Source organism: Corvus moneduloides, chromosome 4 (genome assembly GCF_009650955.1).
Source record: "Corvus moneduloides isolate bCorMon1 chromosome 4, bCorMon1.pri, whole genome shotgun sequence".
NCBI lineage: Eukaryota > Metazoa > Chordata > Aves > Passeriformes > Corvidae > Corvus > Corvus moneduloides.
Genome location: NC_045479.1, coordinates 70,778,619 through 70,797,730, shown reverse-complemented (window position 1 = coordinate 70,797,730; position 19,112 = coordinate 70,778,619). Strand labels below are relative to the sequence as shown.

Here is a 19,112-nt window from a genome sequence, read left to right as displayed (position 1 = left end):
GCTGGCTCCTGCACAGCTCTCTTGGCACTTCAGGAGTAAAAGGCTTTGTTCTCTGAGTTTAGTCCCACTATTAGTAATTGTTTAACTGGGCAGGTCCCTTGACCACTTCCTGAACAATTCCTCTCACCACACAAACAGCACAGCCAACCATCCTGTTTGCCGTGTTTTTCCATCAGAGGGCTTCCTCTGCTAGGAGTGGTCACTGCTCAGGGGCAGCCATGGGAAGGCCCTACCTGACCTTCGAGCAGCTGTGATTACTTCCACAGGGAAGGATTTGAATAGGTCATTTTGCAGCTCTCTGGGCACAACTGCTGGAATATGTTTGATTACAAACCTCACCATAGTTGGGGATTTTTTATACTACTGTCCATAGCCTCACAGGAGACCTGTGAATCAAATTAAAAATCATGCCTGCACTCTGCCACTGGTCTGGGGTCTTCTCCTCTGCCTTCTTCCCTCCTGGCAACAAAGCACAAGCAAAAAGGGCTGAGAAATTCTTAAATATCATTTTGGCTACTCCTTGGTAGAGACAAGAAGACAGTACTAGGTGAGAAGCCCCTGCAGAAGGCAATCCCACATCCCACAGTGGATGTTCCATCTCTGGGGTTTCCAGCCCAGACAAAATCATGTGCCTGCTTGCACAGAGCCTTTCAAAAACTGCACAATACTGGTCCTGTGCGTCCTTCTCCAGGGTATGGTTTCACCTGTGTCCTTAAGAAATAACCTTGGAAGCTTTCCCACTCCTAGGGTGTCACCAGATAAACAAGAGAATGAAATCAAACTGGGTTTAATAAGTATATAGAATCATAGAGTAATTTTGGTTGGAGGGAATATTTAAAGGCCATCTAGTCCAAACCCCCTGCAATGGGCAGGATCTGAGGAAACCTTCCCATCACGTATGCTAATAAAGAACACATAACCCTGAGTGGAGATGAAGGAATCCCCTTGTCCCATGACCTAAATCCCCGTGTCTTTTCATTGCTACATGCTCCAGGACCACATTCACCACTCTCTGTCCTGTTGTAGTCAACTGGGTAACACAATTAATCCCATCCATATCTCTGGTCATACCTCCAGTAGGTGACATGTTATGGATGTACTTTTTGGCATCCCTGATGTTATTTGGAGTAACTGGCACCAGCCGGTCCTGCTGCCAGACCTTTATTCGGTTGGAAAAGCCGATAATATTGAAGTGATCTTCAGGCCTTAGGTCCTGGAGAATTGTGAAGAGAGCTTCTTTGGTCTAGAAAGAGAACAGAAAGGAGACCAGTAGACACAGCTGTCAGTGTTCTAGTGGGTAAGAATTTAATTTTAAGATGTTCACTGATCTATTAGATATTTCTACACTGCCAGTTTGGCTGAGGAAGAAAATTGGGGTGTCCATCCCTGTCCTAAGGCCTGATCTCTGTGGTGTCAGGGGTGGGCAAATATGAGATGAAAAACAACTCTTGCCAAAAAGGGCTTGTGAGGCACGTCTAGACCTAACTAAGCTTAAAAATCAGGCATCACAATTAGGATAAAAGCTCCCAGTGACTGGCAGAACCATGCTCTGAATCAAGGGACAGTGAATTATGACTAATAACAAAAACCTCATAGAGTTTGTCTAATGCCCTCCAGACTTGCAGTAAGCTGCAAGTGGCATATATTTAAAATAGGTTACTTCTAAGTTAAAAAAACCTCTAAACATGTCAAAGGATGCACATTCTCTGTTCATAATTAGGATGTTATTTGCTATATATATACTCTAATGAATAGTTTCAGCAATTAATAAATGTTTAGGTTAATATATTCAATTAATTAGATATAAAAAGAAGTCCTGACTAGTCAATGCAGATTCTACCTGCCAGTCAATTTTGTTCCAGGCATGTTGTTTTTCACCAGTATGCCAACCGTTCATCATCCTGTGTAAATACAGGCAACAGAATGAGGAAAGCTGGTCACAAGAAGAGTTCTTAGCAAAAGAGGTCAAGGATCCTGGGTTCTGGGAAAGCCAGACCACTGAGAAAAAGGCAAGAGGAGGACTGCAGAGGTGTCCAGTTCCCCCCAGTGTGACCAGCTTGGATTTAGCAGCCATGCAGCTGCGTTCACATGGAGACAGACTTCAGTTGAGTAAGACTCAGAGAAGTTGTCCAAAAGCAGCCTCTGTCCGTGCAAACATACCCTATATTTGGATGCAAAACACACAGGACGACTATGAGGCAATATCTAAGTAGAGGGATCAGCAGAGTCTCAGCTCAGCCCCTTTTTGGCCACCATTAAGCCTTCCAAATTCCAAGGAAAGCTATGCAGGAAATAATATGGTTGGCTCATCAGCACCTAAAGGTTTCTCTCCTGCCTGTCAGGAAAATATGCAAAGGGCTTCTCCAGGAAAAATATAGAAGTAATCAGCAGTGCTGGAAAGCAGTTGAGCCTGGGCCTGATGTTGTTATGTAAAGACAGTTTGGAAAGGGGCTCAAAGGACTGATCAAGCTGTGTCATCAATATCCCCCTGGATTCTGCATGGAAGATGATGATGCAATGATGCAACTGCAAACAAATCTAATCCTCACAGCTGGTGCCTTGGCTCCCAGTCCACCTGAAATTAAGAGGAATATTTCCCGTAGCTTCAAACTTTCTGGAGCTAGGTCTGGAGACTCTCCCTGCCTGTTTCTGTCCTGTGTACAAATCATTTTCCTCTGCAGGGATCTCAGGATTAATCCCTCCATTTTCTTAGCTGGAACATTCCTCCACGTCCCCCCATGTTTTACAGACAAGAATACTGAAGCAAATGCTGGTGGAAAAGACTCTTTCAAAGAGAAAGGGAGAACCCCACTAGGTTCACATCATGATGTGCACCGAACAAACCTCCACAAAGGTGAACTCCTGCCCCAAACATGGAGGCTCTCCTCAGTCTAGCAGTCCACAGAAACTGGCAAAGCTGGGCTAAGTATCAGCTGTTTGGAGAAGAAGAGAAGGTTTTACTCTCATCTCCTCTTTTACAACACCCTTTGTATTGTAAAAACGCTTCAGATAATACATGACATCACCCTTCAGAGCGACCCTCACTCAAAATCCCATTTTACAGAGAGGAAAACCAAGGCATAGGCTAGTTTAGTAATTATGCAAGGTCAGAAAGCAAGAGCTTCACAAAACTTGGGGTTTCCAGCTCTCAGTTCAGTCAGCCAAACCATCCTACACATGCACAGGCAGCAATCACACAGCGGAGAAAAGGACTCTAGGATTTATTCCATGATAACAAGGTTGGCCTGAGTATTTGTCCTTCAAAAAATGGATCAAAGTAAGCAGAAAGTGAAAATGGAGAGCCTTCTATCCTGTGTGTGAGCAGGCCTCCATGCCAAGCTCTGCTGAAGGAAATTTGGACTGGATGTTAAAGCAAGGAACGACGAGACCACAACAGCTGCCTATGTACAGCATCCTCCTTTGCTCCCACAAAGGAGACAGAGGTGCCTAGAGGCGATGATTTGAATAAAAACTCCCCAAATCTCATTATCTATATTACAGCTCTGATTATAATTAACATTGCTTGACCTCTCCCATTACATCACCCCTCTTTTCAGTTCTTTTTTCAATCCTGTCAAACTGCACTTTTCTCAGAGGGATTTATTGGGCCCAAATAAGCTGTGCTGTTTCTGAGAACAAGGCAAGAGGAGAAATAATCTTGCTTTGGCCTACTTGCAGAGACTGCATCTCACCTCCCTTGCGCTCACAAATTCCTTTTGACATTCTTGCCTGTGTTCAGCCAAAAGAAAAGGAAAGGAAAAAGTAAAACCACACAGAGCAGAAGTAGCTTGGTGTACACAGCATCCAAGCTAGAATTGCAGAGAGGATCAGGAGGGAACTGGAGCAGACATTCCCAGGAAACCTAGCACTTCCCCACACCCTCATACAGGGGCCAAATGTGGGGCTGGGATCATCTCTCTCTCCCCTTCTTCAATTTCCTCTTTGCTTTTTGTCTCATTTTTGTCACTCCATGGCATTTGAGTCAGTTTTTCCCAGGAAAAAACTTCTGCCATATTTTAGTGGATATGCACTGACAGCCTGGATTCTGGCATCTGTATCCTGTGCTTGTCTCTGCAACTTAAATTAAAACCCTTTGAGTTTATGTAACATACACACAAACACATGTACAAGGGTGCGTGTGTGCACATGGTTTTGCTCCAAAGCAAACAGAGTGAGGGAGGCCATATGGTTCATTCTCCTGCAGCTTTTACCCCATCCACAGTAAAAATAAAGGGTGGGATTCAGCTTTGCCAACTCAGTCATCAGAAAGCTGGGCATCACATCTAATACTGCTCGAGGCAGAGGAAGCCACCTCCGCAGAGTAATCCATCCTGTCTGTTTTGGACAGGTTGTAGGATGGGCTGAGTCACTGTCTGGAAGTGCCTGTCTCCAGGCATTGCCATCAAGCAGAGAAGGTGGGACGCCCCTCAAGAGTTAATCTTGCTCCATCCTGAGCATTCTGATGCTTGCTGGAGCTAAAAGAAGCTGAATTTGCTCTCCACCTCACCCAGAGTGCTCTGAATTCCCCGTCTCTTCCTATTTCCATCTCTCTTCCCAGCTCATAAGGACTCCCAGGTATGTCCTAAAGACTGCAGTCCTCATGGGGTGCCAACAACAAGCTTTGCTACCAGCATTCATCACCCACTAATGGTTTATGAGAGAGACATGACTTCCCTCAGAGTGCTGGATATGATTTAGGAGCTGGCAGGCAAAACTAACTTTTAATAGAGAGAATATCTTGGTAAAAGTGCACTGCTTGAAATCCTGAAGGACTCGGCTATGACCAAGTGCAATTGGTATCCAGCTCTCTCCTCCTATCTCCACCAGACCCCAGGCAAGGCTTTGCAGAGCTCTTCTGGCTGCAGCTTCAGTCGGGATACAGCAGCAGGTTTCTGCTTCTGGCCTTGTAAAGCCACAGCTGGAACTTCTCCTGACTTCAAGAAGCCAAGGGCTGTGGCTGCTGTAGGATTCCCAAACTGCTGTGCTGCCAATGGGGTCCTTGCACTTCCACTCCCACCTGGGCCCAGTGAGTCATTCCACTGAAACTCCTGCCAAAGAGGCAGAAAAGTAACCATTTCTTCCCTGCTGAGGGCCAGGTCATTCCTCCATGGCCATGCACATGACACTGGTTCATTTTGGAGATAAGCTGGACACGCTCACACTGAGGAAAAAGAGCTTGGGGGTCCAATGCCTCTGTGCCAAGTACTCTAAAGTGAAATACTTTTCCCAGCATGTTTGCCTGGGTGGATGCATTTGGAGCAAGGATTAAAGGAGAGGATGGCAGGAAGTAACAACACAGAACAGCTGAATAAAAATCCATTTTTACCATTTGGGAATGGTTTGTAGCTGTAAGAGTAAAGCTTTAAATGAGGATTTAAAAGAAGATAACTTGGTGGGGGAAGATGCCTCCGTTTCCCTCAAATTAGCACAGATGAAATTGAGCTGAGAGGTAGAGACTGAATTGCCACTGCATTTGAGATGAGGAATTGTGCTGAGGAATGAGCTGCCAACACAGCTGGAACCTTGGGACTGAAACATCCACCTCTAGGTGGATACAAAATATCACCCCCAAACCTGGAGCAGTACAACCCTGGTCTACAGCTGGGGACAGGTGAGGTGACCATGACTGCCAGGGAGTGACCAGAGTTTATGCCTGTGCTTCATGAATGATGAGAGAGGAGGGGAGCTCACACTGTCTAAATGATTGATGTGCAAACAGCGTCTGCTCAAGCCTACAAGGTCAGAGACAAGCCAGCTCCCAGCTGCCACTCTGGCCTTCCTTGTCACCTCCACACTGACACCTGGACATGCAACACAGCTGCTGCTCTTCTGGTTCTTGCTTGCTATGGGCCCTGAATCACCGACAAGGTGATTCAGAGCTGTACCACCCCCAGCAACAGCAGGAAGAGCAGAACTCCCTCAGCTACACTCGAGTTTGGCTGTGATTTGTCACCCTTGTACCCAGCCCTTGGAGTTAGCTCTGACAGACCTCATCTTGCTTAAACACTGGTGGGGCAAAGCATGGGAAGACAGATGCTCTTATGGAAAGCTGAGAGCCTTCAGCCCTTTTTTGGGTCAAAGATCTGCCTCAGAGACATCTGGGATGATGTCAGACCATCTGGGCACCTTTTAGGGGGAATCTGAGTCCTGGTGACATTTCTTTCACAGTCCCTTGTTTGTTTGGGGAGTGGGGCGAGGGTGAAGCCTGGCTACCCTGAGAGCTGTGCAGCTCAAAAGGACACAATATGTGGTTGTTAGAAGCTGTGGCACTGCCAGACATTGGCCCTGCTAGGCAGCAAGGGGAGAATTCAAACACCTCATTAAAATGCATATCCCAAGCCCACGTATTCACACTTTCCATCGCCTTAGGAGCACTTCTAAGTGTTTCATCCATCCGCCCTCGCAACAGCTGGGCAGCAGGACTTCATCACCAGTGACACAGCCCCTTCCAGCTCAGCCAGCACCAGGAAACTCCTTGGGCTCAGGATCAGCCAGTCTAGGGAACACTGCTAGCAGAGAGGAGAGCATTCCCAGGCACAGCCTTTGGAAAACAGGGCCCATTCTCTGAGAGATGCACGAGAACAGCCTGCAGAGAGCAGACCTGGGGCCATCTGCATCCATGTGCTAAAAGATCCCACAACTAGAAGGCAAAATTTCAGCACCCTTTGTTCTTCCAGATCCCTTGTGAGAAATCAAATTCAACAGGAAAGGGGCTAAGGCACAAGATGTAAGCCCAGAAGGAATTAGGAACCCATAGCTCTATCCAGTAATGTGTCTGAGAGTGCAACAGTGCAGAGAAGGGCTCAGAAATGGGATCTCCTACAGCAAGGAGGAGAAAAGTACAAGTGAATATGTTATTTGGCAAAAGATTGCAAGGAACTACAGGAAGAACCAAAAGAGCTCCTTCCTCCAATATCCTCTGTGCTTTGGTTCTTCTCTTTCCCTTTCCAAACATGCAGAGACAGCTGATGCAAAGGTCCAGAGAGGGATTTTCCAAACAACAGCCGTAGCTCATCAATGTCCCCATGGTCTGTCAGAAGGATTAATACTGTGACTTAAGGAAAGGCTGGCATCAAAGTCACACCTGAAATGGTGCTACCATGGTCAGACAAGGTGCTGCCATAGATTTGGTTTGGGTCCAGAGCCAAGGGAAGGCAGTGGGGGTTATAGGGAGAGCCAAGGAACAGAGAGAGCAAAGGTTTGGGCAGTGTTGTTCCTGCTGAGGTTTGAAGCCACATCTTGTGAGTTTTCTCTCCTCCGTGTCCCAGTGTCCTTTCTGCCCACATAATGCTGGTCACATGTCACCTGCCAGCAACAGGGACTTCTGTACCAAAAACAGGGGTTAACCCAGAAGTGTATCCTTGGATTGTTTTGCCTTCCTGCATCCCACTTTCAGAGTGGACAACTGGCCCCTTCTTCCTCCACAGGGAATGTCCTGCAATTGAGGGACTGCAACTGCCCCTCTCCCTGTCAATGTATCTTTGTGCTTTCTTCCTGGCAGACAAGAATGGCGTAACCAGGGAAAACTCCTTCGCAATTCTGGACAACAAGCATTTTGTTCTATACTGACACAGGCCTGTGATGGGAGGGAATTTGAATGTAGAGCTCTGGACAATAAAGGTCTGTCTCCAGTCCATGGTCCTGTCTCCCCCTCCTGAACATCCCAGATCCCTTGCTGGTCACTTGAACATTGCTGACTCCCTATATGGCTTTTAAAAAAGCTGCTCTGTAGTTTCCTGGTCTGGAAAACAACCATCCTTTAGAACAAATGTTTGTTCCTATTGCCTTTTCTAAAAAAGATTTTCCACTTAACATTGAGCAAAACACTTAGCTCCACATCCATCCAAGACAGGACTCAATTTTTGCTCAGTGGACGATAAAACTGTCTTCAAGGAGGTGATCAGTTGGGATAACTCACTTCTCTAGCACCCAGCAGCATGGTGAGGATAAATACATGAAAAACTAATCTGATGATCAAAAGTTGATCTGATTTCTCAGGAACTGGAGTTCCACGAACAGGGCAGAGCAGAGCAGATGCTCAGTCTTTGCAATCCCACTGCAGCACTGAGGATGTGAATAAATGCCAGTGCGAAGATTTAAGGAGGCAAGTTGTAATCAGCACCAGACATCGTTACTGGAAGCCCTTATCCCAGTGCAGAATGGATTACAGTTGGAGCAGTAAACAATTCCGTACAGTAAATAAGGCAAAGGGAAAAGCTTAAGGGCTGCGCCACAGGGCTATACTGAAATAACCCTACTGGAAAAAATGGGGCTGCATGGGCACACAGCCAGACTGACACAGCAGTGTCTGAAGGCCACATTCTTGTCTTGTGCTTAGCTCATTTCAAAGTGGAATCATATCCCATAACATGCCCATCAGACAGTCAAACCCCCACCCTGTCAGCATGACAAAAAGTTTCCATGGAGTTAGCAGCAAAAAGGTCAGCACCAAGGGAAAAATGCCCCATGCCCTCAATGCAGAGCTTGACATCTCTCCCTCTGCTCATCTTCAGAAGATGGAGTTCATCCCAGGGCACGAAGACTGTTCCAGTAACTGGGTACTGTCATTTTCTGTCACAGGGATCAGCCCCAACACAGTGCTGGAAGAGCTGACATGCCCAAGAGCTGTCCACAACACGTCCCCTCAATTTCAGCAATCATCAGCTGCTGTGTTACACAGCAGGAATTGAGCTGATACAGAAATCATTGTGCTCTTCATACTGATTATCCTCATCCTTCATCACGTAGCCACCCTCACAGACCAGGTGTCTCAGCAGCCTGAAGCCTAACAGGTTTGAAGCTTTCTAGCCCCTACTCAGAACATCCTATCCATGGGTGTAACCTGCTAGGAGAGATGTGCTGCTCCTCCCTTGAGGCTTCCCCATTTTCATTTCTTTTTACAGGACATGTGGTAGGGACTTTACAAGAAGATTCTAGTGATAGGACAAGAGGGAATGGCTTTAAACTAAAAGAGGAGAGATTTAGATTGGATATTGGGAAGAAATTATTCCCTGTGAGGGTGGTGAGGCCCTGGCACAGAGTACCCAGAGAAGCTGTGGCTGCCCCATCCCTGGAAGTGTTCAAGGCCAGCTTGGACAGGGCTTGGAGCACCCTGGGATAGTGGAAGGTGTCCCTGCCCATAGCAGGGGGTTGGAACTGGATGATCTTTAAGGTTGTTTCCAATCCACACCATTTTAGAATTCCGTGATCTCCTGTGAGTGTGGGATGGTGACAAAGGTTTGTTGGTTGAAGGAAAGACCCAGCACTTTTGCTCAGGGTTAGCATTAAGCAATGCAAGAGTACTAAATAGTTCCTTTAGAAAGCAAACTTGCCAGTTTTCCCACCTAAGAGTCTGCCACAGGGCCCTCACAGTCCTCCAACACCTGCCCCACATCCAATTTTCACCATTTCCAAACCCTCTCTGCATCTCCAGCTCCAGGATCCCCACTCCCTCCTGCACATCTCTGCCTCCAGCCCTTCCCCTGCCCACTTCCATCCTAAGCCACTGCCTCAGGCACAAGAAGAAGCCAATTCTTTGCCCAAAACTCTGCAGAGAAGAGAGCAGATGTTTTTGAGAAAATTATGTCACTGATCAGGGATGAATATCCAAGCAAAAGCTCTTTCCTCATGACATAGCATCATATCCCTCATTCCTAAGGGATCTCAAATTACATCATGTGGACCTCAGAGCTGCCTGTGAAGACTGTTTGATGACAATAATATAACATGGAAGATCTCACTCCAGCAGGATTCCACGTGAGGTGCTACAAGCACTTCTGAGCTTCAGCTGCTCTCCACAGCCAGAAACAAATGGTCCCAGTTGAGTAATGTGTAGGACACACCCTGATTTAGGGTGAAGGGGTATCTACTCAGAAATAGCAGTGTTGCTGCAAACAGTGCTAATCTAATAACTTCAGTCTTGGCAAAGATCTGGTGTCTTTTAGACTTGGGGGATCTTTGTACAGCCATAAGTCCAGACATGCGTTTGCCAGCTAAAGAGACAAGACTTTGCAAAGAGACAAGCACAGGCAAAGAAAATAACCTATCTAAATTCACATAACAGATCCATGATGAAAACACATAGAAGCCAGGTCTGGCTTCCAGGTGTTACTCCAGCAGCTGGAAAAAAATCCTTAATTCCAGCTTGGACAGGACTACTAAAGAAAGCTCTTTCATTTCACTGACTTTTATGCATTCGCCAGAGCCTTGAGGATACCAAGAGGCTTTAATGGCTCTGCCCAGCCCCAGCTGGGGCCTGCACCCACTCTCCTGCCAATTAAGCTCCAGCCTGGGCCCTCAGTCCCAGTCTCAGACGAAGAGCTGTGCTATCTGTAACTCTGGTATAGCTGTGCCTGGCCATAAACATCAATGACCCCAATCCATGGACTGACTTCCATGGACTGATTTAGCCACTTCCATTTCACTACAGACTTGTCTGGTGGTCACTGGGCTGTGTCTGGCACATCAGTAGCACCAGTTTTAAGTTCATCCTTTGATGAACTCAATGATGGTCCAATTGAAACCTGTGGGAGAGCTCTCAGTGTCTTCATGGGTTTTCAGTTCAAGCCTCAGCAGCATTTCCATGCCAAACTCTGCCTTACCTTTGCATCCTATTTACTCTGAACCCAGTTAAAGGACTTGCACTTTATAGCTGGCCTGGGATCCTCCTGGGAAATTTTGCCTCCGCTTCTACTGCCTCAGCATGAAGCAAAATTGGCTGTTAGTCTTAAGACCAGAAGCAGATGCTCCCTGCCCTGGATACCTGAGAGCATCTTGCTCTGAAGGTTACTTGTTTCTCTGTCATTACTTAATTGCTTTAGGGTTAGGCAGATTATTTTTCTGCATGATAAGCACTTGCATTTCTCTTGGAAGAGAAATTTTATTTTTATTTTCTTAGAGCAAATAAATTCTACATGGATCTGATGTCTTATTTGCTGTAATAGTTCTTACATCCCATATTCACACCTCCAGAGAGGACTGAGATAACTCTGCTGTGTTGTATTCCTGAGTAGGAGGCAGCTGCATGGAGTTGTTAGTGCTGCAGACTGCTCTTCTGCGTTCTCTCAGGCTGTTTCTTTCCAACAGAAATGGAAAACCTGACAAAACTTTCCTCACCCCAGTAGCTTTGAACTCTCTAAAGGCTGTAATTAGAATTTGCATTTTTTTCCGAAGTTCCCTGGTGATTTAAGGTTGTTCTCCTGGGTAGCAGCCATTATTTGGACTAACAGTCAACAGGCTCACATCCAGTTCTGCAGCAACCAGCAGAAGTCAGAGGAGTTTGGAAGGAGAATATTGAGTGTTCAGGTGCTTGTCTGCTCTTTCACCACCCTGAAACTCCTCAGGGGGGTCTGTGCTGAGGCACAGAGGTTGAGGGGCTGGGCTCATAGGGCTCTCAGATGGGCTCCAGCAGTGTCAGTGACTCAAGGGTACCAACAGTGTCCCTTGGACAAATAAATGAAGCCCTTGCAAATCCCCAGCAGGTCCCAGTTTCAGCTGGGTTCCTCCTAGAGCAATTAACCTCAGAGAAAATTACAGTCTGGCACACCACCCTTGACAAGTTGCCAGGCTTGCGGTGAAGCCAAATGCTTAACTGAGTGTGTGGCATTTATTGCCTGTGGGAAAGGTAAGGTGAAATGAATCTGTGGTTGAAACAACTGTATTTTACTATATATCTTCAAAATACCTGCAAATTCAGTCTCCTGTGGGTATATTGACAGCTTGGAACGTGCTCGTTCTATAACATGGGTCCTTTTTCATCATGTTTAGTGAAGCTGGGTGCAATCGTGGTAATCACAAGGTGGTGAACCTATAACTGGCCCCTCTTTCTCCTGGTTATACCAATGTAAAACTGCTATATCCCCTTCTACCTAGCCAGAGGTACCATAAACTCAGCAGGGCAGACTGCTCAAAGGGCAAATCATTTTGCTTCCCAGTAAACCCTGAAGATACAACCTGTTCCCCAGGCTCTCCTGGCTGTTAAAAGCAACTATTCCACACAGAACTTGCTGTCTCTTTGCAAATGAAGGAACAAAGTTCATGGGGATTTTCCTTACCAGTGGGACAGCAGTAATGATGTGCAAAGCCTAGAGCATGTGAATATTTTTCTCATTGTGTTCAAGAATTTTCTATTCCTGAACTTTATCTCCTTGCCAGTGCTAAGAGGAGACTGTAGCAAAGGCTCAGACTCTCAGTGGAGTTTGACTGTTGCAACACATCCGAGTCTGCTGGCATCACCAGAGCTCAGAGGCTGTGAAAACTGAGGAGAAATACCTTCCCCTCAAAGCTAATACATCCCTTAGTGATGTGAGGGGAATGTTTCAAGGGTCTTAATCACAGAACCAAAGAACTGTTAAGGCTGGAAAAGACCTCTAAGATCATCAAGTCCAATTATTAACCCAGCACGACTGTGTTCACCACTAAACTGTGTACCCAAATGCCACATCCACATGGTTTTTGAACATCTCCAATTATTTTATTCAACCTGATCAACCAGTCTCACTGTATGTGTTTGTAACTGGACATTTGTTGCTTCAAAGACTCAGGAAAAAAGGGATGGCACAAACAGGTTAAAATTCATGTCGGAAATGGAAAACGTTGGGAGCAGAAAAGATAAATGACTCACAATTGGGTTATGGGAACTGCAGGATACATGAAATCCTGACCCTACTTGAGTCACTTTGCCATTTACTTCATGAAGGCAGGTGACTGCAGAGTGCAAAATCTCCTCCAGTTACTGTAGAAAAAGGTGCACAGCTGATGTTTCCCATCCCTGCTTATACAGTCCTAAAGTCGTTTGCCATAGTCACTGCAGCTGACCCACAAGAGCGCTCTTTACAATTGCTGGCTGTATTTTTAGCTGACCTTGCATGTGACTCAGTAGAGAGAAATGAGGAAAGACAGTCCCATGGGATTTCCCAGCTCTCTACACACCACCACGGACCACCACAGCTGTGAGAGTCCAAGAGAAAAGAAAAAAAGGAGACATTTCCTCTGCTCAGATGTATCCTGCCGCCAGGGAATCTGTCTGTAATTTAATAAACATCTTAATAGCATCAACAACTGGGTAAAAAGGACACTGAGCAGACATGGCTGTAACTGATCATTCTTTCCTAGAGAACCAAGAGAGGTTTATTTTTCAGACAGTCCTAGATTTTGGTCTTTTCTTGATTAATCTATGTGGGGGTTTTATGATTTTGATCTTAACTCCACAAAGTTCTATTTTTTGGAGCATCTGGAATCAAAGGAAGATAAGTGCCTCCATCACATAGCACTCCTCCATAACGTAGCAGTGGTTCTCCACAAAAAGAATATACTGAGATAACAGGCAAAAAGTTGGGTACACCCTCAACAAAGGTTCTGGATAGACACTTCTCTCACTTCAGGCTCAGGAGGAACCTCTCCATAGATAATTTACCTGATATTCATGCATGTTTACCAGCAAGAACTGCCTAGGCTGTGAAGTAAACCTTCAGGGGTTAATGGCAGTCTTGTTTCTAGTAGGTGTAATGAAAAGAAACTCTGACACACAGAAGGACAATAAAAGCTTTCATAGTGCAAGGTTAAGCTGCTGACTACTTGTGCAGCTCACAAGAACACCAAAGCCCTTTGGAGTCTTAATCTCCCTGGTTCAGCACTTGGTCACTTCCAGCATGCAGAACTGGGGGCATTTGTGCCAGAACTGTTTGTTCTGAGAGGCAGGGTGGTCATATTTCAGCAGGAGAGTAACAGAAAGCCAAGAGCCAGGCCCTGTCCACAGGACTTTGTACAGAGTCACAGGCATCTTGATTTGAGACCTCATTCAGCAAAGGACTAGGAATGCTTGTTAATAACTCTCTTGATGAGAGAGTCATCTTCTTCCCCAGTCACTGGGGAAGATAATTAGGATCCATAGAATCCATATTCCATTTATATTTGAGGTGCCCTTCAGCTTGGTATGGTGGCTCACGTTAAGGTCTGTGCCCTGGGAAAACATCTGAGATTTGTTCTGAAAGACTCAGATTCCCAAAAAGGACAAAATTACTTTTCTTTCAGCAGAACCTCTTGAGCTATACTTCACTAAGTGTTTTGCCAAGGTAATTTAAAGGCAGCAGTGTCTTCTCTGTGCTGTTAGACTGGACACAGTAGTTTGCTGAATGCACTTTGCTTTTGGAATTCTCCTTAATCTGCCTCTTTTCAAGCCACTCAGAACAGAACTGCCCAGGACAACCCTATGCTCAGTTTTGGCAGCACTGACCTTTACAGAGTGGTGAATCCTTCTACACTTCTTGTTCCCATTCCATTCCCACTAACATGATCATTTCCCATTGCAGGTAAATCATCTCACCTCTGTGTGTCCTCAGAGCCACCTCTCACCTCACACACAGCAAACATTTTGCAGAAGAAAAATGGTGAGACAAAGTCTGGACCAAGCTTTGCCACCTGAGAGCCCAGCAGTCCATAGCAGACACAAGGAGCTCACCTGCTTCAGCTTTGTCCCCACCATGGAAGCGCTGCTGTCCAGCACAAACACGACGTTCTTTGGCAACGGAGGAAGATCTGTGGGGGCGAAGTAGTGCACAAAATACCCATTGAGGATCTGTGGAAGAGCAAGGGAGCCAGGAATCAAAGGCAGATCATGGTGCAATATTCCACACACATCATTATAGGATATTTAGATATTTGGCTGCTTCCAGTGACTCTGTGTACACTGGAGGGTATCAATGCTGCTTGATTTCCTTCTTCTTTCTGGTCCCCTGTTTATCCAGGCTGGATGAGCCAACTGGACCTCTCCATATCTCCTTCCATGACTGACATTGGGGTTTCCTTCCAAATGCAGCAAGGATATAACACGTGTGCCCACAAATCAGAACCACAACACACACTTGAGGGACTGGCCTTGCATCCAGATATGTACAGCCAGTATATTGAGAAACTGAAAAGCAGACACAAAAAAGAAGCTCAATGAAGTTGAAGTCCATCTTGTGGCTGCCAATTGACTGGTTTTATTTTGGATAGTTCTTACGAGATGGAGGAGTAGCCTTCACTTTGAAAGCATTTTCTAGGAATTTGGAGCAAGCAAGACAATTGAACCACCTCAGGTACAGCTAATAAAACAGAAAAGATTATTATGTGTACAGTACCTGAACATCCCCAACACTCAGCTCCCTGTTGACATCATATCTAATTATGAAATCTCCCAAAATTCCATTTCGGGCAATCCTGGTTTGCTCAACAACACTGGGATTGAATGTAACCTTAGCTAAGGTTTTGGTGTGCCCAATGACAGTAGAGGGAGGAGGAGACACATCACCTGTTGAGATAAAACCACAATATTACAGGTTTTTCCCATTGCCTTACAGATGTCAAAGCACAGCACAGGTGGTATTGCCATGGAGCCAGGTCAACCACCACAGGGACTTGCTGAGATTGAAGATTCAGCTCACCAGTGAGAAAAAGAGAACTTAATAACCCCTCTCCTCTAATTTTAAACTGAAACCCATCTTGCATTGCTATCAGGGTTAAAAACGTTTATACAAAAGTCCTGTGTTCAGTTCTGTTCAGCCAAACACACCGCCTCAGATATGTACATGCTGTTAATTGCAGCCAGCTCTAGACAGCCAGGATGCAGATCCTACACCTGAGATCCTGCCAGTGGATGCAAGCATGATTCATTTGACCTGTTTAAACATTTCTTCCTGGATTAGATGAATCACACTGTAGATTCTTCCTCATTGACTATAAAGAATTCTTGAGGTGGCATGTTCAGACGTACTGCAGGCATGTGAGGTGGGATTGATCTGAGTGACTGATCCCTTGATCTGACAAGTGTCTTATATATAATGTCTGTAGTTTGACAAGTCACCTTAGCTGCCTTTATGTTCAGTGAAAATTATCATTATAGTCACTGCAATTTCAGTCTAACTAATTCAGACAAACTCCAACACTGCCAGTGCAGTCACACAAACTGCATCCCTAAGACATAACTCATCCTAAACTCTGAAAATCCATCCTGAATCAATAAAGAGGGATGTGCCTGGCAGAGGGCACCTCAGAGAAAGACAATTACTTAGGTCTGAGTCACCCTGCAGGAAACTCTCCTTGTATTGTTATCTGTGCTCATTCTCTAAAACTTAAGAGATGTGGAAGCTCCCTGTTGCCTCCCTATGTAAAAAAAATCCCACCTTACCCTCTTTTGGTCTGCCAACTGTTCTTGCCCTTGGAGCTCCATTGGGACCCTTACACAAGACTGAACAAAGGTCAGATTTGGCCCCTGAACTTCTCCAGATTTTGAGGGCTTTCCCCCTTTTCCTAACTCTTTGAAAACACGAAAATAGAGTCTCAACTGAAGTTGTTCATGGGTGCTTTAGCTCTCACAGTGATTATTCCAACACTCCTCTGAGGCACAGAAGTTCTATTATGTCTGCTCTTGGGCTGATTAGAATTGGTAGGAATCAGCTGCTTAATTATACTGTAAGGGGAAATATCAAATCTTTGCCAAAAATGCCCAAAAAATCTGTGGTATGACAGGGAAATCAGGGCTGGGAGAGTTTCAGTTCCAGTTCAGGTATACACAATGCAAATACCTACATCTCAGCTTAATTTCTAGGCTCACACTATGCAAGTGGAGATCAGGTCAAGAGTGTCAGAGATTAGGGTATAGTACATCTGGCCAGACAGACATCTGCTTTAGGATAATTTTAATTAACAATACTGATCCAAATGACAAGATGAAGGCGGTCTGGGAAAGTTCCACTCCAGGGGTTCCTATAGCTCTGTTTATGTAATCAGCAGTGGCACTTCCCCTTTGCAAAGGGAAAGGCAATGTGACATGTGTGTGCAGCAATGAGCACAACCTCATATCCAGACCCCACCGTGATTTACAAAACCAGAAATATGTGATTATGTCCATTTAACAAGTAGGAAAATGGAGGCATGGAGTGGTTACCTAATTTACCTGACTTCCCACAGGTCAAAGTCTGTAGAAATGCCAGGATTGGGGTCCTTGTGTATTTATAAAATGATTAGACAAATCTGTAACTCTTACTCTGAAGTGCTATGTACAATCTAGGCTCCTCTAGGCAAAAGAATGAGAGTAAGATTCCTAAGTCAATAGCACTCTAGGATGTTACTCCCAGGATGATTTTGCTTTACTTTCACAGCTGTCCTATGATGGCATTTGAATAGACAAGGCACAAGACTGTTCTACTGAGATAGGGAGGGGTTTTATCCTAGGCCCAACTTTTACACAAGTAAATTATAGTTAGAGCAGCTGGAATGTGAAAAAAAGTCCTCAGCAAAAGCCTTGTCCAAGGAGACTGAGTGACAGACACCACTCAATTTCAGTAAAATCAAGAACTGACTCTGCACCACAGCTTGTCATGCTGTGCCAGCTCCAGTCCATTCATCCTGATGGAAACAGAAGGGGACGTCCCAGCCAATACACTGAAATCACATAAGGACACTAGTGTTGGATCTTAGAGGGGGATTATAAAATGATAACCCAGAGCTCTGACATTTTTTCTAAAATCCGTGTACAGTTCAGATTCCTCCTGGCAAAGGTAAGTTATAAATCAACATCACTATAAGATTTTACCTCAGTCTTGATCTGTTTTTATTTTTATAGCTGCCCTTTGATCTGATGAATCAACAGATGCAATATGTTTTTAATACATAATGCATCAGATTTGCTTGTATTTGCCTTCTTGATTTTTCCATCTGTCTTCTATTGCTTCCAGAAATCCCATTTAACTACCAGTGTGTGGGAAATGCCTAGAATACATAGAAATGGCTTTAAAGTTCATTTATATTTTCTGATCTGAGGGCTTCACGTTACTTCTCCTTAAATGCTGAAAGGAAAGCCTGCTGTGGGTTAGGCTCTCATCTCACACAGGGGTCAGTGAGAATCTGTCCCATGCTGGAAACAGAAGCTCCCTCCTTATTCCTCCTGCACGTCCATGTCCGTGACCTTTAGGCAGCACTTCCATGTTTCTCTGCCATAAACACAGTGATGGGTGAGGACAAGATCCTGCACCACAACAGCATGAGCTCCAGTCTTAACATTTCCATGGACCGCTGGAAATCAGCTGATTTAGGTAGCAACTCCATGCCTTATTTCCCCACCTGGTAAATGAGCATAATCACACGTCATCTGTTTTTTAAAGCAATGTGGAATCTAGGTGATGCGGATCACACTGCCTCCCTCTGTTGCTTCTCTAAACACTCTCCGGAGGTGATAAGTGTCATCCCTTGTAACACAAACAGTACTCTAGGGATCTCTGGAGAGGAAGTTTCCAAGGCTGTCTCACATAGCCATTGTAAATAAGAATTGCTGAGGAATCTCTCCCACCCTCTTCATAGCCACTCATCTCCATCTCTGGGACAGAAGTTAAAAACCAAAAAATGGTCTGAGAGAAAAGGTCCAAAAAGCCTTATTCTTTTTCTAGAGTAACAAAAATCAGATCTGGAAGGTAATTTATCTAATTCATCCCATGTTCCCAGACCAAATCCCTTCCTACTTAGATTTTGATACAATCAGGAAACACTCCAGACCTCCAGGAATGGAAACTCGGTGCCTGCACTTGCCAGTCCTTTCCAGAGCTTCACTTTTTTCACTGTTAGATGTTTTCAATGTCTAATTTACATTTTAATTTGTGGATTATAAACCCATGGCTTCTTGTTCTTTCAGCTATAGACACAGAAGGCACAGGATCCTTTTCCTCCTTGCAGCAGCCTTTTACATTCTTAAACACAGTTCCTATGCCTTCCCCCAGGTTTCTTTTTTAAGCAGCATTTGATATCTGGATCACAATTATTCTCCTCTGTTTATTGGCCTTGTTCTTTTTAAACAAGTGACAGAGAAAGAAAAATCTATGAGATGTTTCAGAGTCCAGAGCATGGATGAGCTCCAAATGCTTGGGCTGGTTTGTGCTCACACTGAGAGAGTTAGTAGAGCCTTCAGACAATCTTTCCACTAAATTCAGCTGAAGAAGTAAACAGAACAGGAAAAAGCATTTTCCATACAAAATTATCATCCTCACAGAGGAACGGTTAAACCTAAATTATTTTGGAGTCTGGCAGAGTCAGAATTAGAGCTCAAATGCAGAGTTCATCCACCACTAACATGTGGAAACTTC

At 45.0% G+C, this 19,112-nt stretch overlaps 1 protein-coding gene across 2 annotated transcripts in view; it reads right to left on the bottom strand.

The window, feature by feature from the left end:
* Positions 1-19,112, bottom strand: part of ITIH5 (inter-alpha-trypsin inhibitor heavy chain 5) — a 44,056-nt gene that overhangs the window by 11,965 nt on the left and 12,979 nt on the right. For both annotated transcript variants that reach the window (XM_032105928.1, XM_032105927.1), the window contains exons 6-8: positions 15,120-15,289; positions 14,459-14,575; positions 1,072-1,243 (exon numbers count right to left, since the gene is read on the bottom strand). In XM_032105928.1, coding sequence (XP_031961819.1) covers positions 1,072-1,243; positions 14,459-14,575; positions 15,120-15,289 — 459 coding nt within the window. The remainder of the gene's footprint in view (positions 1-1,071; positions 1,244-14,458; positions 14,576-15,119; positions 15,290-19,112) is intronic.